Source organism: Salminus brasiliensis, chromosome 9 (genome assembly GCF_030463535.1).
Source record: "Salminus brasiliensis chromosome 9, fSalBra1.hap2, whole genome shotgun sequence".
Lineage (NCBI taxonomy): Eukaryota > Metazoa > Chordata > Actinopteri > Characiformes > Bryconidae > Salminus > Salminus brasiliensis.
This window is the reverse complement of record NC_132886.1, coordinates 16,319,663-16,346,307: the sequence shown is the minus strand read 5'-3', so window position 1 is coordinate 16,346,307 and position 26,645 is coordinate 16,319,663. Positions and strand designations below refer to the sequence as shown.

The following is a 26,645-nucleotide window of genomic DNA, read 5'->3' as shown; positions in this document are numbered from 1 at the left end:
GTCAGGTCCGGAAATGTACTCCATAAAATAACTCTCTAAAGATTTCAGTACATGGCCATGAGGGAAGAACATGAACTATGTAGGTCGCTGGCTTTAATTAAGCTAACGTTTGAGGTCAAATGTGGAAAGTTACAATTGTCTTACGCAAGCGACCAGCAGAACCACCTTTTATTTCTCTCCACTGCATCTCAATTCCTCTCTTCTCTCGCTCCTTATCATTTCTCTCCATACTCCTCACTCTGCTTGTTCTCTTCTCTCCTTGCCTTTATCGCCCTTCTTCACACCTCAAGTTCTTCCTTACCTCTGTCGCTCTCTTACACACCTCTCATCTCAGTCGTTCTATCGCTCCTCTCGTCCCTTTCCCCTTCGCTTTCCCCTGCAGTGTTATATAAGTGCTTATACATCGCTATTACCTTCAAGCGCCTTCCTCACCTCTTCTCCACTTTTCCAAATGCTCTTTTTGATGCTCCCTCTGAAGCGCGGCAGGCAGCGCTCCAGGTCACCTTAAAAAAAAGGAACGCTCAAGCAACCACTGCGCTCTCTCCCAGATTAGTTACATCACACAATCAAAGGCTTGTGCTCAATTTAAATCACAATAAAACTCTAAATGCCAACTGTGCGGAGACAGGTTCAAGCCAACTTAATTCCTGAGGAGACTGATTCCATTTAAAGATAAGGAAATCAGAGGAATAAGCTTTAAAAAAAATCTAATTTAAAAGTTATTGTGTAAAGTCTGACTCGCAGGAGATTAAAACTCATTACTCGGGGTTAAAACCAGCGCCTAAAGCACAGATGCCATTCGAATATACCTCCGAAATCCACTTGCTCACTGTATACTGTCTGCTAGCCATTCATTTACATACCCAGCACAGAAACAGACACAGAGCATACTGAAACTCACATGCACAGGACTCACATACACATTCGCTAACACGCACTCACTCACTTACAAGCCCTGCACTGTAGCCGTCTCGGGAGAGAACATAATAGATGCCAAAACCTCTTCATTACCATAAACTGAGCAATGTAATCTAATCCAGAGCGTGAATTTAAAATTAAAATGAAATGCAACCTCATAGCACCCTATCTCAGAAAGGGCTACCGAAGAAGAGCAAGGCTGCTTCCTTTTTCTCTTTTGCTCATTTCGTCTGGCTCTATAGAAATGAGAAAAGTATGAACGATGTAATGGAGTTTTTAAAGCCAACCAATGAGAAGATATGAACAACTGTTATGATCCCTAGCCGTGTGAATCTGAATGCAGTTTCGAATGAGAAATCTTCATAGATCTCCTTAGGGTCAAGTTAGGAGGCCTCAGTAACGCTTCACAGCCATACTCTTAAAAATAAAGGTGCTACACAGGTTACTTTGAGGGATGCCATTATAGAACCATTTTTAGCTCCATGAAGAACCATTCTTGTAAAAGATACGTATGTGTGAGGAACCTTTTAATGGTTTGAAGAAGTCGACATATAAAAGTTCATTAAGTTATTGTGATGCTCCACTGACTTGTAAAAGGCAAAATAGCTTATCTGTTGTTGCTAATCTGGGCTCGACATGCTGGTAAGTGGTAAAGTTGGCAGGATAGAGGCTTACAAGAACTTAGCATGTCCAGAAATACGTGTCCTATAGCAGTGGCCAAACGTGCAAATTACACTTACTGACTATAGGGGGAGCTCAAGAGCAAGAAACACCAATTTTCCATAGTGTTGCTTTAACCGCTAGAGGTGGTTTTCAGAAATGAGAAAGTATCAAATATGTACTGCAGTTTTTAAAGCCAACCAATGAAACATATGAACAACTGTTATAATACCTATCCATCTGATTCAGGATGCACAGGAATTACAAAAGAGCAATCTTCAACTGAGAAAAAAGATCCCAAACTTACATATACTTTAGGGTCAAGTTAGGAGGCCTCAGTGATGCTTCAGGCCAAACTATTAAAAATGAAGGTGCTACACAGGGTTCTTTGAGTGATGCCGTAAAATAACCATTTTGGTTCCATAAAGTATAATTTTTGTAAAAAATAGGTATGTGTGAGAAACATACTTTAAAAGTTTAAAGAAGTCAATATAAATGTATTAAATCATTGTAATGCTCCACTGACTTGTAAACGGGAGAATAGCATCTCTACTCTGGGCTCGGCACGCTGCTAACTACACTTTGGAGAAGAGGTCAGGACAACGCTCCTACTTATCTAAATCTCTGTAATATTACTGTACCAGGTCAGTCCACATGCTTCTTTTACTTTCAGTGAATGTTCTTCATCTCTCTGCATGTCCAAAAAAAAGTGTCCATTAGCAGTGTCAGCAATGTCAAATTACATTTCCTAACTTTAGGGGGAGCCCAGGAGCAAGAAATGCCATTTTTCCATATTGTTGCTTTAACTGCTTGAGGTGGTGTTCAGAAATAAGTTTTTAAAGTCAACCAATGAAAATATATGAACATTTGTTATGATCCCTATCCATCTGATTCAGAATGCACAGGAATTCCTAATAAAAAAAATCTTCACATATCTAAACAGTATAACTAGTGTTTAGGCTCAAGGATGCACAGAAATTACTAATAAATAATCTTCTAAACACAGTTCCTAAAAAATAATGAAGTTTGGGATCTTGTTATACTGTTCAGATCTGTGAAGATTCTTTTATTAGTAATTCCTGTGCATCCTTGAGCCTAAACAGAGTAAGACTGTAATGCTTCACTAAAATAAAGATGCTACAATGGGTTCTTTAAACAATGCCATAGAAGAACCATTTTTGGTTTCATAACGAAACATTTTTGTAAGAGAGATGTGATTGTAAAGGACCTTTAAACTGACGAGGAAACTTTATATTGACTTCTTTACACATTAAAAGGGCTAATAAAAATGGATTAAGTGCAGATGACTGCTGACCTCTGAGTTCAGACAGACCAGAGATTATATTTATCTACTCTGCCTCAAATATTTGGGGGGTTTGCGATCAGCTGCCACTGATTTCTCAACAAATCATCTCCCCTTCCATTCTCTTATTCAGCTTAAAATGTTGGAAGCCAGGACCGGACTTAACTAACAGGGACAATCCCAAGAGGAGGCTGGGCACAAGTGTTTTTGGAGATCCACCCCAACCCTCATGATCTAATGATACCACAAACAACAACAGAAGAAAAAAGACCTGAACAATAACTTTAATAAACAGCTTGTGTGTTTATGCATGGTTTAAACAGTGCTGGAAAAACATGCATATTAATCTTCTTTTGGTGTGCAATAGGCTTTATTGGTTCCTGTTATATTGCTTCATATTTCTCCATATTTGTTGGGGGCTTTTAATTATTTTAAATAGAGTAGCAGGGTATGGACTGAGGGGGTCTTTATTTAATTTATTTAGTCATTACATATTCAGGGGTATTTGTTAACCTAATTTCCTGGCATCTACACTGGACTGTCCCTACTATTGTCTTGTGAGATCCACGGCAGGACCCCAGTTACTGGCCTCACAGGCCTGGTCAGTAATCCGTCCCTGAGTATGATGACTAGGGGTGTAACAGTTGATAAAATGCATAATTTATTAATGCATATGATTTAAAAAATGACAGCAATGGAAACTAGTGGCTGAAAATGCGCCTCACATTAATATGTTAATGTTTTGTTTTTAATTTTCAGTTTATTACAGTCTTTAGCAGTATAAAAGCTGTGCTCTACAGTGTCCCATTCTAACAATCTAGCCACAAGCAAATATGATAACCTCACTCTAACACACCACTTTCAGAACCAGAGCACTGTCTGTGTTTAAAAGACTTTAAAAAGACTGTTGTAAGTCATGAAAATGAAACACTCCTTAATGTCCATTACTCCACCTCTTTCTTTGCCTGTTTGACTGCATTACGTCATATTTCTGTTAATGTCCTAAGTTGGCCTAAGTCTATGGGCTTATTTCACTTTCACTGACAGTTCTTTCTGTATCTCTCAGCTAGTCCAGAAAGATGTGTCCTATAGTGGTAGCTCAAAGCACGAATTATACTTCCTGACTGTAGGGGGTCCAGGAGCAAGAAATGCTCATTTTCCACAGTGTTGCTTTAACTGCTAGAGGTGGTGTTTCTTGAAGCTTGACTAATGCGCCTTTAATGCAAGGCTGCTCCTCCTTGTTGTAATTTACTGTTTCCAATTCCTCAGATTTGTTGACTTAACCCAGCATTTATTGACTTAACACACTAATCCCAGGCTTAAGAAAAACAAACTCTAAATCATTAACTAAAAGCACACAGTAAAGCCCAGAGTGAGCTGAGCGCTTTGTTCAAGTCCCCAGACTCATTTGAGTGAGAGAGGCGAAAAGCATGGAAATGAGTATGTCTCTGTTTTTAAGCATATAACTAATATGCCTTTGTTAAGGAACAGAGATGGATTTTGTGGAGCAAACAGGGCCGCCTGACACTGAGTTTAAGAAGACAACCTTTAAGACTTGCTAGGCCAAATTACTAGTAGAGGAGTGATGTCGAAAGGGGTTTGGGGGGAGGTATAGGTGGGGGGTATAACTAGTTATATTTACTTTAGCTCTTAGATTGTTTCTTACTTCTGCTTTACCTTCTGATGTTGAGTTTCTTTTTATTTTGTTGTTGGATTCTCGCATCTATCCATTTTTACACATGAAAACCTATGGGCAGTGAAGAAGGTGATAAGTTAGGAAGCCAAACCCCTGTAGCGGAGTCTGACATTATAGTTTGTGGGAGAAAATTTTTTGGAGACCCTACATCTACAACAAAAAAAAATAAAATATAGTGCTTGGACCCAAGTGACATTTGAAATTACCCAATCCCCATTTATGTGAACTTCCCTATCACTAGTGATGCCCACCAACACTAGGACGGGGTAAAGACTTGCACGTCTCCTCCAACACATGTAAAGCCAGTCACTGCCTCTTTTTGGTACGAGCTGTTCCGGAATCTGAACGGCCTCTTGTCAGGGTCAAGTGTTTACTCAGCAAGTGTGTGGGGGCTTGTGACCATTAGTTCAGATTTTGATTATGTGCATTGGGCAGAGAGCTGCTGGGAATTGGCAATGATAATATCCGAAGATAATGGGAGTGGGGGTAAAAAAAAGAAAAGAAAAGAAAAGAAAGTCATGACTGGAGTCAATTCATCAAACAGCCCTGGAGACTTTTCCCCTATCCCAAGACCCATTAAACTTAGGACGTGATCTAAATTCTTAGCCACCTTTCTGTTCTCTGCCTCCTCATTTAACATCTCTCTACTTCACTCTGACCTGCTTGGGAAAGTACTTTGACTTGATAAGTTCAAAAAAAGGTTTGCAGGGTTCCTTTTGGCCTGTAGCTGCAGTGTGTGAGCGTGTACGTGTGTGTACGTCATGACCTACATTTCAAGAACCACAGCAGACCAGACAGTGAGGGAATGCGAGTCATCGCATGGGGTTAACACAAACATAAACTCTGCCAAGTGACATTAATGTGAGCCCTGAGTCTCTCTGGAAACTCGATCCATCCTCCAAGGCTTCTTCGCTGCCATTCTCACCAGGACTCCGCAGCTGTGTGTGTCAGCATTCCGCTAATCAATCAGCCTGTGATGGAGCTACCTGGCCGGCTTTTTTCCTGTCACATTATCTACAGCTGAAGCCATTTACAGTCTGTCTGACGTCCAGCTCGTTTCCTGCACTGTCCAGGCTGCCTTCCCAGAACCAGATGAAATGTCGCATAGTACTACAGCTTCCTCCTATTAACATTCATTATGCAGCTGGGCCCCATGCAGCAACATAAGCATCATTGTTGCCTTTGTGAAAAAAGCAAGAGAACGTCCATAGAAGTCAAGAACATTCAATATGTTGGGTATTTATATATAATTACATATTTATTACAGCCTTGTGTCTCAATCTGCAGATTTGAAACTTTTTATCCATACCAAAATTGTGTTCATAAGTGGATGAAAATATATTTTAATTTGATAGAAAAGTGTGTAGTCCTGATCTCGCAGTAAGACTTTTGCCATGTTTTTGCTTTTGTTTGAGATGGAAACAAACAGAAGGGCGGACTCAAAGCTGTCAATACAACACAAAACCGAATATAAATGCTGTCCATTGTGTAACTCAATACGTAATTAAATTAAATTACGTAATTACGTGCATTTGAAAAGCAGAGAGAAACAAAAGCAATAACTTGGCTCCTAAGGGTTAAATATGACTGCAGAGTTACTCACAGTCACAGATCTTTCAAGTGTCTTCTACAATAAGGGATAGTTCTCATAATATGCCAGGGCTGTCTTCCTCAATCTTTATTAACAAAGGGTATATTTTATCAAGAGCTGGCAGGACTGTGACAGCTGAAGAATGGGCTAAGCTAATGTTGCCAAGTAGTATGGCAACTGTCTGTTCCTGCGGAGAACCAATGGCTGAGGCTCTGAAGCCAACAGCTAAGTAGAATCTCAAATCTGGGTTTCAAGTGGTGTACGTGTCCACACACCCACCCTTGTTATTTCCCCAAATCTTTGGAGTTCCTTACCCAAGACCACTTCTGCTTCGTCCTTAAAATGCTTCTAAAGATGCTTCCCTTTGTCTTTTTTATTGTAAAGGAACCCTGTATTACTTAAAGCTTATACAGAGTTTACATAAATAAAATTGTATTCTTTGTTAATTAATAAATGTCATGTGATGTCAGTATGATTCTGAGTTAAGTAGGAAACTTACTGATTGCGCTCAACTTCCAGCACCAGCTCCAAATCCTCAGCTGAGACCAGAATCTCCCCTCGCTCTGGGAACTGCTCCTGCACACACAAACAGCATACAGGAATGGGTTTCATGCTAACATGAGAGTAGATGATATTGATAAAAACAGAACATTTTTTGAAGGCATTTTTGCTGTGCTATAGTGGTGCTATAGTGAATTCTTTAAGTGCATTTTGTCCTTTGCAGAGCACACTGTGCAATGCAAGGAGTGGTAGACCACCAAAAGTAGTTGCATGGAAACAAGGAATCACAAGACAAACTGGTGGGATTTTTGTGGAAATTCAAGTTATTGTGGTAAGAACCCCAAGGAGCCTGTCTAATCCCAGTGCAGTCTGATCATTTGGTGAAATGCATTTTGGAACTGTGCAGCAATTCCAGTAGATCATGGAATAACAGCCTTAATAATTATACTTATGATATGGCAATACATGGATATACAGTAATTGAGCACAGATATGGAGCCGTTCCATCCTAACCTGACATGCCTATAAAGAGTTAAGAGAAAATTAATTAAGGTAACCTAGAATGGAAAAGAGAATATGGTTATGATGATAATATAGAGCAGCTCATCACTAGGCCTCATGACCACATTATTTTCTGTGCTAATGTCTGTAGAATCTGTTCCAGGATCAAAGCTAGTACAAGGCGACCAGCGTTTACCATCACTTCTTTCCAACGTCCGTTTTCCCCAAAAACAAACTGGACAGCCTCAGCTGATTACCAAACTGGAGCTAAACACATATTGGAAAGCAAAGTCCCGGCTTCTTTTACTGGTAATAATAGAGAAAGCCAAACCCAGGGAAGTTAGCGTGAAAAGGCTAAAAGCTAACCAGCTACAACCTCTTCAGCTAGCTAACTACACACTGTGCTGAGACCCCGAGAGGACAACATCACTGGTCACTGGTTAGGTGGCGGGAATCAGTGCGACCAAGCCCACTGAGTGGCAAAAAGACGGCCAACCGGGGTGATGGGCAGCGTTAGCATTTAGTGTGAATGCTGCTTACACAAAAGGGAAAAGAGCTATCGTGTGATTGACTGTACAAACCGATTCAGCAGGAGCTCTCTAATTTATTGCTGCAATTTGCAGAAAGAACTGGAATCCAGGCACCGAAATTGGAAATACACCAAGCCCACTGTAGTTGCAAATTTAGTGACATGCTAAGTTCAAGTAAGAGGGAATGCAAGCAAACCTGAACACAGCTGAAAATGACTTTGTGTTCTTAAATATGAGGTTTTATCCTAATAAACGGGTGTCATTTGAGCCTCAGTTAGCTGGAAGTTCCTGACTACACATCGATGTCCATGATTCATTAATGATTTAGTCATTTGGATGGATCGCTGTAGAGTCCAACTCTCTGTAATTTGAGCTGACAATCGTTAGTTTCATTCCCGGTTTGGTGTGTTGACAAATGGTTTACCACTTAGTCACATACTATTTATACATCGAACCTAAAATACTTATTATATAAATTCTTTGATACTTTTAAAGGAACACTACAACCTACCCTCTCCACAGACAATGCCTTTGGTGGGTTTTCTTGTACTGAGTATAAGAACAAAAATTTAATTCCCCCATTCAGTGGAGACATACTTACTGAAGCCAATGGACAGGTGCTGAAGCTTTGGCAGGATTTCTGCTATTACAGGGACATTACTGTCCATAGCAATTAACCATATGCTACATAAGGGTGGGCGATACGCAAAGACATTTCCAAATTGCATGATGGGTAACTTTGACAGTTTGACAAAGAAACAAAAGTGGCAGATTTTAAAAGCTACTGTAAACTACTGGACTTATTGTGCTGTTTGTAACAAAACATGTCGTTGGTAAGTGTTCTTTCACTTTTGACAATATGCTCAGTGCACTCAGAAAAGCATGTTTACCATGACAATGGACAGAGATCAGATTGAACAGATTGTAGCATCTCTTTAAGCTCAACATTTCTATCCCCATTCACTGCATGCCGCATATTTGATTTTCACTACTTATCCTGGTGAATGGTTCATCTATTTTGCTTTGGTTTGTTTGAGTAATGGAATACAGTACTGCAAAGAATATGAGGCAAATAAATGCTCTGGTGCAGTCCTCACTTTTCTATTTAGTGAAGCACTCTGAGTGCTGCCTCTCTAATGAAGCCTTTTTGGGAATAGAAATTGCGCTAAGCACAGCTGGTTAAGTATGTGTCTGGAGTAATATGACTGAAATTAATGACCACGCCCTGCTTTCTGTTCCACTCAAACTTTGTTTGCATAGGGCTCCTTATGCGATCCAGCGAAGGTGACCTTTTTTGGGCCTCTCAGGGCTAGATATGCATTTCAGAGAAATTCTTCATCAACTTCCATTCATTCCAGGTTGCCTTCAACTAAAGAGTGAAGGCACTTCCTAAGGCATGTCCTCTTTTATAGAAGCCGAATGCTAACATTTGATCCACACATTTAAAAAATCCATTGTACTGCAATGAAAACAAGTGTTGTGACAGTCCAGAATTAGGAAGTGACACACCTGCAACCTCGAAGGAATGTGCTGTGTTGAAAAAGAATCTCCTTGAAAATCTCGCGACTCGGACAGAGGTCATGAGCTCTCTTTGCGGTTTCACCACCTGTAAGGTTTGACGACTCAGTTATGTTGTTTCTGTGAAAGCTGGAAACTGAAAACCTATTCCTTCCACATGTGATGAAGCGATTCAGTTAGCAGGGCTAACCGCACACTGCGCTGACAGAGTAGCAGCACCTGTGGTGGCCTGCGTTTTCACACCACCAACAAATGGTGCAGAAATAATAATAATAATTAACATCCAACATCGCTACCACAGCATTTGCACACCTCAGCCTCATCCAACTGATGTTACATGGCATAGCATTTTGAATAATGCATGAAACCAAATAATCCCACTGTGCTAGTAAACATCTTCTTAGAACTTTGTGGCCATAAAAACCTTCTCAAATGTTGTATGATCAAATACCATGATATAAAGTTAGACAGAGCAATGTCATGGCATTTAAATATCTTTTGCTAAGTTAGCCATAGCAAACTATTGCTAAAGTTGCTGCTGCTAAATTGTAATTATCTATTACAAACATTCGCAAATGAGACAAAACAATGCAGAGCTATTTCTGTGAACAGCAAAAATAAGTCCAGCAGGAATAGAGCAACATCCTCAACCCTTTTCATGCCCTTTAACATACAGAGGTCTCTCCACCTCCTCACTAATGTTCACATGTGTCCCTCGCCCTCGACATTCACCCTCGCCTGATCTAGAATTATTTTGCTTTGTTTTTGTTCATCACATCTTTTCCTTTTTGGCTGTTTCTCAACCATCTCTCCTTGACAATGCGTGCAGTCCAACAAATAACTAGCAAGTACCAGATAATCACCCCTGCCCCTTCTCTCCCCCCCATCCTGTGCATGAGCAGGAACTCATGTTGCTTATAGGCTGAAATAGTTTTGTGTGGCTTAACCAGAGCCACTTTTGTTTGTTTCCCATTTTCAGAGCCAGGGCTGAGTATGAAAACCAGAATTTCCCTCAGCACACAAACAGACCGAAGAGCTTGCGAACAATCAGGAATCATTTACTGAATTTTACAAATAGTTTACTCAATTGAAATTAGAGCTGAGCGATATGGTAAAAATGTTATATCACAATATTTAAAGACATTTTTTAGATGTACAATATTTATCGCAATAATTTGTCATGTAGACCTATGCACCAACAGCGTAATATCTCTCTCTCTCTCTCTCTCTCTCTCTCTCTATATATATATATATATATATATATATTTTTTTTTTTACTGCTAACCAAATACTCTCCCATACTGAGTACTGTGCTTTTTGCTCAAAATAAGCAACACTCCATTCAATTAATTAGGAATAACTGCACATTTCATTACAAACTATTTAATCACTGCACTGAAGAAATCTATGATATACTCCTAATATTGTGTACTACAATAACAAAATTTACCACAATACAGTAATATACTGTCATATTGCCCAGCCCTAATTGAAATCATAATCAGCATCTTTAATGTAGGTTTTTCAAAAACAGTCCTCGGTTGGCCTTTTATATTTCAAAGAAATATGACAAATACATTTTAAGTATATTATTCAAATATGGTTTAAATGCTGCATAAGCAATTGTGGTCATATTATACAGGTGACGATTGAAAACTAAACCTCCTAATAGCAGGGTCACTTCATCCAGTCACAAATTGCTTTAGGAAAACAGAGCCCAATATGTTTTTTTATTGCGTTGCTCTCTAAATGCCATGAACCAACACACACTGTCAACGCTTGTTTTGCAGCATCAAAACAACCAAAATCCAAACGACCAAAATGTGAGAGAAGGAAAAAAATGAAACATTTTTTAAAAAGTGTTATCCCACTCATTGACCCAAGCAAAATCCCTTTCCAGGCAAACAAATGTGCTCATTTTAGTGCCAGCAATACACTTAAACTCTGTCACTATGAAAAGGCATCGTGCCGCAGCCAACGCACAAGCACTAGCTGCTAGCTATTCTGTTCCTGTTTGCTCTATATGCATTGCATGTGGTTAGCTGTGCTAGCTGATAAAAAAGAGCGCCTTTGAGTAGGAGGCTGAGGGTTTTCATCAAACATGTATCCCCTTTCCAAGAAGCCCTCGTCAATAGACAAGCCCCCCCCCCCCCCCCCCCCCCCCTCCCGCTGCCCCTCAGCCTGGAGAGATACAACAAGAACAGAGGAGAGAAACGCTTTCGGGCCAACAGAGACCAAAATGCCCAGAATGCTCTATAAACAGCCTCACTATGGACAACCCAGACATGACTGGGCTGCAAGTAAACAGTCAGTGATGAGTCCAAACATGTTTTTTGAGGTTGATGTTTGGTATGTCAGACTGAGGGTATGAGGTTATGAGGTATTTTAAAGGCCTACAATAATGAAGCGTGTTAAACGCTTTGATCACACAAAAACCACGACACAGAATTACTGAACATCTTTCATTGTACACAATGCAGTACATCTTACTTTGTGACACTATGCATATGGAGGGAACTCTGAGTTAACTCAGGCTAATAGCACTCCCTAGGACAGTATTTAATATAGAGATGCATAATTAATGTCAGTTTAATGCGCTGAAAAGTACAGCGCTGTATATTTAGATCTAAGTGAGAATATTATAGGCTGAAGTGCTCGTCTCCGTGGGATAAGAGGAGGGGAGATGGAGAGGCCTTGAGAGCAATTCAGGCTAGTGTGCCGACTGGGGAGAGGTTGAGACGGCGAGAGAGGGAAAGAGAGAAAGAGGGAGATGAGATCGTTTCTTGAGTATGCAATCATTTAGTGACTCTAAGAGGCCTTGAGATGCTGGAGGGAATGGGGAAGAAGGAATGGAATGGAGAAGGTGGAACAGGATAAGAGACAAAGATGTTAGACAAGGGTCTTCAGTAGGGATGGGACAGTTATCAGTTTTAAAGATATATCACAGTATAAAATGTAGTTGAAATCTTACCATATCAAACATCGGTAACTTGCGTTGTTTCCATCTTTTTACCGAGAAAAATTATGCTGCGGTTTCCTGGAAACGTGTGTGGCAGGACAACATGTCGACACAGTCTGCAGTCTAAACACATCTACCGGTAGAAAGGCTGAGAATAATATCACATCAATCTTAATTGTAGATGAAATTAATTGAAAATGATTTGTAGAGTTTTTGCTTTTCCAAAAACTGTGTTATTAATTAAAGTGCAACACCATATATAGTATATTGTATAGTGGAATTGAAGCCCCTTTCAATTTATAGGCTGAAGATTCCACTTCGTTTGATTGATCTATGGCAAAAAAGATAGTCAACATCCACATTTTGTCTATTGATGAAATAGCTATTGTGATCGTATTAATTATTTAATATTATTATGTAAAATACATTTTATTATAATTATTATAATTTGTAAGACCAATAGTAGTTTTAGTAGCAGTAGTAATAGAAGTAATACTTCAGTTGTAGCAATAGTAAGTACTAATATTAAAAGAGATAGCAGTTGTAGTAGTAGCAGACATAGTGGTATAGTAGTAGTAGTAGAAGTTGTACAGGTAGTAGTAGTAATAATAGAAGTAGCAGTAATTGTAGTGATAGTTGTAAAAGTAATGGAGACAGTAGTAATAGTAGTAGCAGTAGCAGTACTAGTAAAAGTAGTAGTAGTAACAGAAGTAGTCTTAGAATGAATTAAATAGTAAGTGGCAGTAATAGTAGAAGTAGTAGTTGTAACAGTAGTAGTAACAATAGTAAAAGTAGTAGTAGAGGTAGCAGTATTAGTAGTAGTAATAGAAGTAATCTTATAAAGAATTAAATTGTAAGTAGCTGTAATAGTAGAAGCTGTAACAGTAGTAGTAACAGTAGAGGTACTAGTAGTAAGAGTTAGTACTAGGATTTTTAACATACTGCAACGCATATTCTAACATATAGCTACATAATCTCTATGTGGTATTTTGTCCATTTTGTTCAGCCCTGGTTGGAAAGTGTGTCGAGTATGCAACAGGATGATCCAGTGCGAGACTACTGGAATTCTTCTTCCTCAAGGTTACCAAATATCTTCCATATTTTAGGCAGATTTTGCGAATGAGCTATTATGAAATCTCATTTTGTATCGTCCTTGACAGACATCCATTCGACTACATTAAAAACAACAATTGGAGAAAAATCATTTTCTCCAGCCATCACAACAAACACCAGCGGCGTGACGCGCTCACACACACACACACAGTCTGATACGGCTGAATATTCTCCACTGCCACAGGATAAATATTTATACGGGTGGACTTAGCCGCTCCTCTGCTGACATGATTACGTCTGAATGACAAATGAAAGAGGAGAGCAGATCCGGGAGTCTGGCACCCGGTACATGGTGCCCACTGACAGAGAGCTCACACTGAGCTGCAGAGCCGCTGCACCAGCCTGAAGGACTGCACCCTGCTGGGGCTCTATGCTAGCGTTAAGCCACCTAGCCCAGCTGGAGCTCGCGCAGCAAGAGGCAGAGATGCATTCTGCACAGACAAGAAAAGCAAGGTTGCACTTATAGCACCAAAAGTGCAGATTCTCAATATATATACAGACACAAACACACACACACACACACACACACACACTGTACTTTTAATATAGTGAGTACTTCTGTTTAGTGACTTCAACTACTTTAAGGTCACCTACCATAACAGAGGTGTTTACACAGCTATAGCAATTTGTAAAATCATTCCTAGTAGAATGGGGTGTTCAGGAGCAATCACACATGAGCCTAAAGTCACCATGCCTTAACCCAAGAGTGGGCTGAAGGGGCATAAAGATGCTGAATTGGGCTGTGTTTTCTGAAGTGATGGAGACCACCGATTGCCTTTAGGTGTGAGTTAGAGTGGCACTGATGATCCAGAACTAATCATGCAACAAAACTATAAAACAGCATAAAACAATAAAAATATATACTCATCAGCCATAAAATTAAAACCACTGCTTATATTGTGTAGGCCCCCCTTGTGCCACCAAAACAACTCCTATTCATTAAGGCATGGACTCCACAAGAAATCAGAAGGTGTCCTGTGGTATCTGGCAACGTTACCTGTCCAAATGAGATGTACATTAATGTCGCCAGTTCACTGATTGACTTTTTTGGCCCACTTTTGGTAGGTACTAACCACTACCTACTGGAAGCACCTCACAAGACCTACAGTTTTGGACATGCTCTAACCCATTCGTCTCGTCATCACAATTTGATGGTAGAGCGTCATGTATGCCCATTTGTCCTGCTATAAAGAACTGACTGTTCACTTGCACTTCCTAATATTTATACCCCACCACTTTGTAACGAGATAAATGTTATTTACTTCACCTGTCGGTGGTTTTATTGTTATGGCTGATCGGTGTAAATAAATAATCTATTGTACACTACTGAAAAATAATCCATTCAAAACATACTCCCTGTGGAATCCCACGCTCCAAGCAACACTTTCAGTGGATCCGCGATGTAGAACATCTCTTAGAGCATCAAAGAGGTAAACAGTCAAAGCAGGATGTAGAGTTAAAATGTAAATTGTGCGATGAGAATAAAACATCAACCTACGCTGCCTTCTAGCTATCAGAGAGAAAATACAAAAACACTCCTGCAATTTTAGAAGGTTTTATAAAAAAAGAAAAAAAGGGCAGTGCATTGAAATGAGCAGGAAGAGTGATGTGTGTTCAGCTTTCACTGATGCTCCAAGGGTCACCTAAGTGGGCTGACAGCATGGGATCCTTTTTAAGATGATTAGGGGCAATTATAACACACAATAGCAGTCAAGGACAACTGAGAAAATGTCATTAAGGGACACTCACACTATCCAATTACACTAAAACAACCCCCTCATCTGTAACAGGCCACATCATTCTCTGCCCGGGACCTCATTCTCATTTACATAACCACCCTTATTTTTCGTGGGCTGCTAAGTTTGTAAGCAACACTTACATAACATCTTAGCAAGATAGCTACTAGCCTACTTGCTTCGTTTTTTTTGTTAGTTTTACAACGCACAACCTTCTGATTCTGACTCAGGAAAATGAGACATTATGTTCAGAAGCTCAGCAGGAAGTCAGAGGAAGCACTGCAGTGGTAAAGTACATGCTACAGAGACCGTTTCGGCACAGACCTATTTAATATGACCTGTCTGCCATTGTCTGTCTTTGTTACTCCCAGATCACATTTACCACAGCCACCTCATGACATTCAGCCTTACCTGACCCACCATCATTCATGCTTTGTGTTGTCTCCAAAGAGAATTTCACAGGAGAGAGATGCAGCAAACCTGCACTGCCATGTTTCCAAATGACACTGAAAAATGAGCCCTTCCCTATCACCCTGCCCCAAAACCCAAACCCAAATCCACACCTTCAGCTTCAGTTCCTGAGGAAGAGTATAGTGTAATATATTGAAGTCTGAAGTTGTATGGCCTAATTTCAGACTTCACAGAATCAGGACTAAAAAAATCCTAAAACAGTCCTTGCTTATGCTCCTCAATTTACATATATTATGATTAACTGGAAGCAGTTTATTAAAAGGGCAAATAATACAAATACAATTAATTGGGCTCATCTTCCAAAATGCTTTGTAGAATTCAGATCATCTTAAAACAGCAATATGTTGCATTTTTACAAATACAATAGCAGCTTTAAAACCACTAGCTGGTTGGTGTGGCACAACAGATAACACCACTACCTGCCACTGAGCTACCACACCATGTGGGAGACTGGGGTTCGATTCCCGGGCTGGGTGACTGTGCTGCGCTACACCAATAAGAGTCCTTGGGCAAGACTCCTAACACTACACTAACCCACCTCTGTAATACGAGTTACCTTGTAAGTCGCTCTGGATAAGAGCGTCTGCTAAATGCCATAAATGTAAATGTAAATGTAAAACCAGGTTGATGCTATGCTGTGACTAGGGGGGAAAGCACAGCTATTGTTGCTAGTCCAGGTTGTTAGCAGCTCTATGTAATACTTGTGGAAACTGTGTATAGCTGTGAAACCCAAGGCTTATTGGTATAAATCCTGTATATTACTCAACAAATTACATCAGATGGCGGTTCTGCATCTCTCAGCTTGTAAAATGCATGTAAAAAGTGTCCTTTAGGGGTGGCTCAAAGCACACAATTCAACTTCCCGACTATAGGGGGCCCAGGAGCAAGAGACTCCAATTCTCGCATAATCCTGATTTAACTAGTAGAGTAAGTGTTTAAATGGAGAACTCTATTCACTTGGCATACCTGAATAATGAGAATTCGGTACATGGACATGACATAGCATACACCTCCAACACTGTTGTGTCCTTCTTCAAAAGCAAAACACTAGAGCTGTAAATTGGGCCAATTCCAAAACCCCAAAATTTGTGTAAACCCAGCCCACTAGCCAAAGCCTTTTGAGGCTAAATACCTTAACTACTTCAGGAGTCAGCTGACCAGAAGAAACAAGCACCACTCAGATGCATGTTGCGGGGAAGTTGATGAAAGTAGCCAGGTGCTACAGCTGTCTAGGGAGAGTGAGCTGGGGAGGCATACGAAGCTATCCTGTTGCTAGTGGTGTGCAAGGCTAGAAGCTAACCCTACCAGCTCCCCTACTATAATCCCTTTAGCTAGCTACACCCTGCCGAGTGAATGGCAAAAGGACCAAGAGAGGAGAGCGACATTATCCAGTAAGACTCTATGCTAGGCTAGGCGTTGCATTGCTTTGGTGCTATTGGCTGTCGTATTGCTGTAAAGCTGGACAGTTCTGCATTGAAAAATTTCATTCTGGGGCAAAACGGTATCTGAGCATTTTTCACATATTGTTTACACATCAAGAAACATCTTGGTTCACAATGAAAATGCATTCTTGTGCACATATAAACATGATGTCCATCGAGTTCTGCTTCTTAAATAATTTTAAATATGCATAATTACCATGCAAATTGCCAGCTAATCATTACTGGTTCACTGAGTAGGCAATTTTGAATAAATGATTTTCAATGAAGTTCAATTTATGTAATCGTAACAGCCCCAGACCTTACTGGGGGCCCTGGGTATGATGGCACATTTACCTGTTTATGCCAATGTTTTTGTTCCTGTCCTCGACTCAACTCCTTCAGAAATTTGCAAACATACAGCATGCTGTGATAATATGTAGCGAAGCGAATGTCTAGCTAAGCTTTACATTTAGCCTCCAACACTTCTGAAATATAGAGTGGGAGAGAGCACTGTGTGGGAGACCACACACACATACACACACTCACACAACCCTGGCACAAGGTGCACCGAAACATGTAGGCGACAGACACTGTAGGGCAGAAATGAAAGTTCTCCCATTCACCTCAGTGTATTAAAACATTACCAGAGCACCGAGCCGCTGCATTCCTGCCTTTTCAAAAGCAGCCTCTTCTGAATTCCTGTGGCCTAACTAAAAAAAAAGAGAGAGAGAGATTGCGTAGTCGTAACTTACTGCAGCTCAAGTCCTATCACAGCTTGTCCATCTTCATAGACATGGACTGCATTTCCACATATTTTTTCAGCACCTCGCAAAAAGCACAGAGTAAATCTGAGCTCTCTGAAACGGGCTTGGTTTGTTCATCTGCTGGAACTGAAAGACGCAATAAACGTCATTCGAAGCTGCTGTTGTTCTGCTAGCACTTTAGAACCTTTAACAACTTGCGTGAAGACTTCAGTGGAATCTGATTCCTTCCAGAGACCAAAAAAAGAAATAAATAAAAAAGACCCACACGCCATCCTCCCCTTTCACAAATCAGAACTTCAGCAAAGTGGGTCGCTGTTTGACCTGCTTGACTAAAGAAAACATTACATAAACGTGTTGAACACTGGAATGACCAGCTAGTTGTCCTTCGTCAAGCTCTATTAGCCTCTGTGTGTGTGCTGTGCATTCACTGGCCTCATTGCTACACTCCTCTCGTCACTTTATATAAGATTAGCTTGGCCTGCACAAAAGAGGCCTTTCAGCCAGTGCCCACAGACTTGCTCCAGTCTGCATTATTTTGTGGCTTATCAATGCTGTTAATGGCTGGGCCAAGCAGAGCAATATACGCAAACACACTAAAACACTCCCCACCTCTCTCTCTCTCTCTCTCTCTCTCTCTCTCTCTCTCTCTCCTGCACACACACACACATATACACACTATTCACACGGAATAATAAGGCAACACTGACTACTTCTGGAACACATTTTCTAATTCTTTTGTGCAAGGCTCTAACATGAATACATAAACGTCAAAAGAGTTCACGCTCACGACCAGTGGAGGAAGGGGGGGGGGGGGCAGCAGCACTGGACGGGAACACAGCCTCTTTTTTTTTTACTGCTTGTCCAAAGGAGCACAAACAGAGCCGGTCTGAACATCGCATCACCGTCTAAGTGGGGCATAACTTCAGCCCTATTCCAAATAGAGCCTCAGCAGAATACGATTTCCTGGACTGCTTGTGACGTAAAAAAAACAACTCGGAGCATGGAGAAGAAAAGGAAACAGGGTTTAAGGGGGAAAACAAGGATGAGTAGATGGAGGAACCAATGAGTGAAGACCAAAGAGTGAGTCATATATAAACAGACTGATAAGATAAAAATCAATGGAATTTACAGGATGATACTTCTGTTTTATTTTTTTAAATACATTCCCGACTGCGTCATGCTAAAGGAATGTCTTACTAATCTGATCTAAGTTCATGTGGGTGCAATGTGAATGATAACCAGACTGAAACTGAGTTTCAGAAAGGAAACAAACCTTTTCCTGCCAGGACTTAAACGCAGAGTCTTGCTCTCGACACCCCTTCTAATAAATGCATTCAGCTACTCTGAGTTGCGACCACTTTATGACACAGATGTGCAAGTACACACAGCTTGTATAGTCCCTGTAGAGCAGTACCGGCAATAGAATAGGACTCTCTGGAGCACATAAAGATAAACCTTGGCCTGGCACCATGCCTAATGCCAGGCCTGGGATAGAGGAGTATAAAGCCCCCAAGCATTAAGCTTATAAGCACTGGAACAGGGTTCTCTGCAATGATGAGCTGTGGAGTTGGGGATGCTGTGGGGTCATTATCCAGCATCCTGACCTCACTAAGGCTCGTGTTGCTGGATGCAATAAAATCCTCACAGCAATGCTTCTAGTAGAAAATATAGTAGAAAGCCTTCCCTGGACAGTAGAGACAGTTACATCAACAAAAACCTTTATAATACCCTAGATTTCAAAAGAAACAATAAATGAGCAGGTGTCCCAATACTTTTGCCTATATTTTAAAACAATCCAAAGAGACATACATTATAGTTAACTACATGTTTGTCTCTCCGTACCGCTCCTAAAACCATTAGTGTTGTGTGATGAGGTAAAGAGGCTGAAGAGGAGAGGGGGGAAGTGGAGTAGAGGAGTGTGTGTGTGTTTGGGGGATGGGGTAAACCTAATTCTTTGTGGATTGCTGGTGTCAAATGTGCTTATTTTTGTTTCTCCGGCCCTCTCCCCCATAACCCTGCAATCTCTCTTTCTGTCCCCTCGGCCTTTCTCTTTCTCTCTGGCCGGCTTCGGTCCCCTCAGCCTACAGTCTGCACTAATGTGTATATATGATCACAGTTCTTCTGAAATGACAGAGGTGAAAAGCTGCACTGATAGCTCTCTCTTTCTCCCCCTACACAGCCCCATCCCGTCTCCTCCTGCCTCTTCTTTTTCTCTGTGTATGTTTATCTCCTACTCACTCCTGTTTTCTTGGATCCTGGTCAACATTTCAGGGAATTAAAGGAGTGTTTCCATGAGGAGAGAGTGAGGCAATGCTTCTTTTTCATGTCGGAGAGAATTCTAAAGGGATTTGAGAAGCTATGAGGTTGTGAAGGTGCACGATTTTCAATTGCTGAAGGTAAATCTTTGTTTTATTGATCAGACAAAGTAAATAAGAACTATTAGAACATGCTGGCTGTCATCAGTTAGTCTCTAGAGGCTCACAATAATTCCACATGAATGTGATCACGCCATATTGTGACAGATGATGATAGTGTGTTCAATACACTAATGACATTCTCTGATATAAGGTGATATTTTAGTCCACAGACACGGCAGTGCAAATTCAATGGAAGGCAGTGAGTTCTTTAAACACGGAGTGACCATTTGTCCTCTTTATTCTGGACAAGTCATTTTTTTTGTGTTCTAAACATGCATAATATTTCTAAATAGCATAAAATGGCTGGAATTTCGCATAGATTTTACGTTAGTGTTTACTTCTCCATCGTGATTGATCAACATGTACCTGCATCTACATGCACCAAATGGTCCAACTGCTTCTCAGATAAAGAGAGCTAGAGCAGGAGATGCCCAAACATAAATGTAAAAAAACACATCAAAAGAGTCTCCACTGTTTGGTCCAAAACAATTGATCTTTAAATCAAATTAAAATCTCATACACAAAATATCAGCCTGTCAGACACACCAGGAGGACTATTTAGACACATTTAGAACTGTCTAAATAGAGGACTTTTTTATGGCCACTAGGGAACTATCGATATATACAGAATAATGCAATATTATGTTTTGCAGAATTATATAAATTGTCAAAAAATAAATAAATAAATAGATGCAAAAATTGGTGTCAGACAGTGGTTCATTCTGCTTTGCGTTTAAACCCAGAACACTAGATAGCAGTGTGGTACTCTGGCCTCAGATCCCACTGCTACTTTTCTCATACTCATTTCTCATGTCAAATGTGCCGTGTTTTTATGCTATGAACGTTATACACGTTTTTCTAAAATCTTATTTAGAAACATCACAATATATTGTCCTGCTTACAGTATCACAGTATATTACAGTAAACTCTGTATCGTGATACATATCGTATCGCTAGGTTCCTGCCAAAACACAGTCCTAAAGGCAACTATATTTTATTCTGTTTATCTAAATAATAGAAAAATAATATTATGTAAAAGGTGTTTACAATAAAACCCTTTCTGCTTTTTGTGACTGTGACTAAATGTTTATGTATTACTCTACATTACTTACAATATTACTATATATATTTTTTTAAATTATTTTCCTAATTTTTTTTAAATGTTTTAAATTTACCTTTAAATGCACTTGCATCTAAAATAAAACCCACGTTCTATATCAAAATGTTCAGAACAATCTCAGCTCTTTCTATGAGACCCAATATAACCTAGAGCCCTGTGTGAACAGATACCCTGACCTGAAAAAGTTTCACACAAAACCATAGACAGACACACAGATCCACCACATACAAATGTAAGGCAGATGACAGACACATGAATCTGCCAGTTTGATACAGAGACTCAAGAGTATCTCAACCTGTCTCTGCCTCGTAAATTCGGATTGTGAGACATGTACGATCTGGCAATAAGGTGCAGTGGAAAGGGTGGGCTCTACAGATTTGTCAGATTCTGTATTTCTGTACTGTTTTTAAATATATTAATAGAAACACCAAGAAACATTAAATTTGACGTGCCAGCACGTTCGTAGACTCCAGAGGGTTAATGTTCATTAACACAGTTCAATGATTTTAGAGGTAATTAACGCCCTCACACCCTCACACATAGAAAGTGCCATGGTTCTACAACTCAGGCGTACTTGAAGGCCCTGACTACAACATTCTAACCTCTAATGAGTAAATGAAAAACCACAAGATAATCAGCCTGTATGTCACAAACAGCATGAGTGCATAATCAGAATCTGCTGATATTCTCTCAGAGCAAGCGATCGTCAATTGCACAATGATATTTTTGTACAGTAAATAAACGGCAGTAAGGGAGGGGAGTTTGAAGATGGGAGAGTTTTGGAAAGTGAAAACTGGAGCTCTAATCCCAGTGCACACTGGAAAGAAGGCAAGCAGCAAGCAGGAGGCCACTTCTTTCTCTCCGAGTCTCTAACGGTTTTCTGTTTCTGAGTAGTCTGGCAGACAGCCTGCTCCCTGGCCCCTATTCTCAGGGAGGAGCATGCTAGTATGTGTGTGTGTGTGTGCGTGCGCGCACAAGTGTGTGTGAGTAAAATTACATCCGCATGACACACATTCAGTTCCACTCCAAACATCTCCGTGACTCATTACCTCATCAGCAGAACAGCAACAAGTCCAGTCAAGAGGCCAAAATCTCTCATGATATGTGTGTGTATGTGCATGTGTGTGTGTGAGAGGCCAATTGTGAAGTGATCTTGTGAGAGAGAGGTAGCGAGAGGTAGCGAGAGACAGACAGAGAGAGAAAGAGAGAGAGAGAGAGAGAGAGAGAGAGAGAGAGAGAGAGAGAGAGAGTGAGAGAGAGGGGAAGAGAGAGGGAGAGAGACAGAGAGAGACAGAGAGAGAGAGAGAGAGAGAGAGAGAGAGAGAGAGTGAGAGAGAGGGGAAGAGAGAGGGAGAGAGAGAGGGAGAGAGACAGAGAGAGACAGAGAGAGAGAGAGAGAGAGAGAGAGAGGGGGGAAGAGAGAGGGAGAGAGAGAGGGAGAGAGACAGAGAGAGAGAGAGAGAGAGAGAGGGAGGGAGGGAAAGACATAAAAAGAGTAATACAGACAGAAAGAGAGACAGAGAGAGAGAGAGAGAGAGAGAGAGAGAGAGAGAGAGATAGAGAGAGAGAGAGAGAGACACAAAAAGAGTAATACAGACAGAAAGAGAAAGAAAGAGAGAGAGAGGGGGAGAGAGAGAGAGAGGGAGCGAGACAGACAGAAAGAGAGAAAGAGGGACAGAGAGACAGAGAGAGAGAGAGAGAGAGAGGGGGGAAGAGAGAGGGAGAGAGAGAGGGAGAGAGACAGAGAGAGAGAGAGAGAGAGAGAGGGGGGGGGGAAAGACATAAAAAGAGTAATACAGACAGAGAGACAGAGAGAGAGAGAGAGAGAGAGAGAGAGAGAGAGAGAGAAAGACACAAAAAGAGTAATACAGACAGAAAGAAAGAGAGAGAGAGAGAGAGAGAGAGAGAGAGAGAGAGACAGACAGAAAGAGAGAAAGAGAGACAGAGAGACAGAGAGAGAGAGAGAGAGAGAGAGAGAGAGAGAGAGAGAGAGAGAGGGAGGGAGGGAGGGATGGAAAGACATAAAAAGAGTAATACAGACAGAAAGAGAGAGAGACAGAGAGAGAGAGAGAGAGGAAAAGGCTGCAAGTCTGATCAAGAGTGAGAGACAGACAGACAGAGGGAGAGAGAGAGAGAGAGAGACAGACAGAGGGAGAGAGAGAGAGAGAGTGCAATTTAAAGAAATGTGGCTAATACTTATGACTGACTATTGCTATTATTAGCAAAGTAGAAAAAAACATTGCCTTTTTTGGACAAAACTGACAACATGAATTATCTAGAGCGGTGCTGTGCCTGGGCTTCATGCTAATTAGCATTCAGAACATTCTACGACTTCTCGGAAAAGAACCATATTTGCAGTGACAAAATCTTCACAAAAGGAAGCATCCGGGTGACGGGGCAGTTGCCATGCCAGTGCAGTGCACACAACAGATGTTCCTGTGACTTCCTGTGAGCAGTAGTGCTGGGTGGCCTCAGTCCGAACCCAGCACACTCACAGGTAGGTGTGGCCTGCGCTCAATATTTTTCCAGCCGGTCGAAGCAGCTGCAAAAACGCATGGCTATTCAAACAACTCAGACTGGCTTTCTGATTCCTTCACTGAGTATGCCGAGTACAGTGCCTGCTACAGCCCTCTGATTTTACATTACAGCTCCATTGCTTCTACATTTAGGACCATATCTCCTAAGCCTAGACTGAACAGAATTCCAGCTGGGAATCGCAGCACTGTCCAAAACTATGTTAAATCCCTGTCTGGGAAACTAGCCCTTGCATGCAGTCATATTTACGTCCATTTCAACCAATGAATTGGACATTGTGTGGATCTGGCTGCATTCACATAAAGGCCTAAAGTGGCACAAATCCAATTTTTTTTGCCTTAACGTGACACAGATATGATTTTTTTCAAAGCTGTGCGAAGGTAAAGGCTGATATTTTCAAATCACAGCCTTTCCATAGCTTGGCAGTTCAAAAGAACTGTACAACTGTTGCTTTTTTTTGCCACTGATATACGCCAGAAATCAAATGAAACATAAATGTACCTTTCTGAGTGTCTTTCAGCATTTTGTCAGCTCTCCTCTGGCCTTGAAGACTGTCTCACACTCATATTTTCCTACACTTATTTTCACTGCTCTTCACAGACTCGTACAGTGGTTGTTTTTCTATCCATGCATTTCCTAACACAGTCCCAAAAGTTATCAATGCTATATACTTTACCTTACTAAGAGCTCTGAATCTCAATATGAGAGAAATGAATGAGATTTTTGAAAATCGCTGCCATTTCGCTCTGTGGTAAACAAGCATGCTCCAAGCACAATAGCTTTTATGTGCACTGTGCACGTTTTTCTTCCAAGCACCACCGGATGCTCTGAATTCTGAGGCCATTAGCTAATCAAACTACAGTTCGATGCTACAAGCAAGCGAATACTGCTCGCATTAAAATGGTGTTACACAAAACTCAACAACTAATATGTCTGGACCCTGCGACTTCCTCTGAGCGTGTTGACTGCCCAACAATGTTCGAAAAGAGGCAGTGGCTGCCTTTGTATATATGTTAGAGGAGATGTATTAAGCCCTTACCCTCCTAGCGTGGGGAGTATTGCTAGTGCTAGGTGGAGTTAGGAACAGATGGGTAAATAGACAGTAATTAGCTAGAGGTATTCTGTTGAGGTAGCCAGTCTTATGATGCCAGGGCAACAGGAAACAGTGTAAGCTCAACATTGTAATTCTGAGGATCCAGTGGCTTTCAGGACAGCCTTAGGGCTCATATATACACCCTCAAAATGTACATAAACCTAGCCCCAAAGCTGGCAAAACAATAAAACACAACAGCGACTTCCAGAGAATATGATGATGCTGTTAATACTGGAGAGCAGCACATCCCCACCAGACCCGTTACTAGTTACGGGAATAAGAGTTGTCACGTGAACCGGGTCTGGTGGCGTCACTTCTCCTGTGTCAGTGTACGCAGTAGAAGAACTCGAACCCATGCTTGGGGGATGTTTAGGTTATGCCAGATTTTCTTTTGAAGGACGACAGAGGAAATTTGTCATTTCCATGTACCAAACTAATTATTCAGGTATGCCAAGGTAAACACAGTTTGACATTCTAGTGCCCCTTTAATGCGAGTTATCAAAGCACCATCAAGTAGATCAGATCTGAGAAATAAACTGGAATTGAGCAAAAAGACTCTTTGTCCAATGAAGTACTGCTGCCTTTGAATCCTGGGAATCTTTGCCCTTGGCGCCTACGTAAATGAAGCTAATTAAATCCACCTACTATTGGGAACTATAAATGCTAGAAATAAAAAGGAAAAAAAAATGTTACATATGATGTTATTCATTTCCGATGCCAAATCCTGCTTTACCCTTGCTTTGTACGATTCATTAAGCAGCCCCGTAACGAATGGAGCAGCAGATCCACAGCCTTTCATGTTTACTTCAATAAACCTCCACACCAGCACACATTGGTTCCATCAACATCTGGGTCACAGGTGCTACAAGTTACAGAGCTGGGGTAAAAAGGCCATGCTGACCACACAAAGTGGTGCACCAAACCACCCTGTCTCTTTAATACATCCCAGCACTGCCATACACATATGTACATGAACGCCCACATGTAGAATTCATTGCTGAATGGCATCCATACGTTCAGATGTCCCATATGAACGTCATCTGTTCTGTGCAAGTAATGAAGATGCGTGTTAAAAAGTGCTCCGTTTTGTCATTCATGGTCTTTGTATAGTCTGACATTTCTAGTCTGTTTGGAGCTTCGCATCATGTAGAGTAGGTCAGACGTGTGCGAAGGTCACCCGATCTATGCTGGTGGATATGTTAATAAGTGAGAAAGGGCTCTGATGACAGACCAAGTGTTTGCTTACTTTTTTATTCCTTAAAATAAAATAAGAAAAACTCATGTTTGGGCACCCTGCATGGTGACAGCGCCTTAGTTCAATGGGCCACTGAGAGCCCCCTGTAAATGCTTAAAAAAGGCTTCTAGTACTGTGAAATTCTTGAGCCATTCTTGGTCCCGCATGCACTGCTATTAAGTCTTCTAACAGATTCTTTTATCATGTTTAGGTCAGTGGACTTTGAGGGCCATGGCAAAATCTTCAGTTTGCACCTCTTGAGACAGTCCATAGATTTTGTGACGTGTGTTAAGAATCATTATTCTGCTGTACAGGACATCAGTGTTTTTAGAGACAGAGAGATGTTTGCTTTCAGAATGTGCAAGCCTGATCAATCCACCCTATTCCTGTTCTAATCACAAAACTTCCCCAAATTATTTAGGTTTGTTTTGTTGTTCCTTTTAGAATTTCTGGAGTTAAATCTTGCGGTGGGAATGCAGGAATGGTGTATAATGGTTCTGGTAACTCCCCCATTAGGGCATTTTTGTGCAGGTGTCACTGCACAGTAGAACAGAAGAACAGTCA

General features: G+C 40.9%; 1 protein-coding gene across 3 annotated transcripts in view; it reads right to left on the bottom strand.

The window, feature by feature from the left end:
* Positions 1-26,645, bottom strand: part of adam19a (ADAM metallopeptidase domain 19a) — a 106,064-nt gene that overhangs the window by 64,114 nt on the left and 15,305 nt on the right. For all 3 annotated transcript variants that reach the window (XM_072687590.1, XM_072687592.1, XM_072687591.1), the window contains exon 3: positions 6,668-6,744. In XM_072687590.1, coding sequence (XP_072543691.1) covers positions 6,668-6,744 — 77 coding nt within the window. The remainder of the gene's footprint in view (positions 1-6,667; positions 6,745-26,645) is intronic.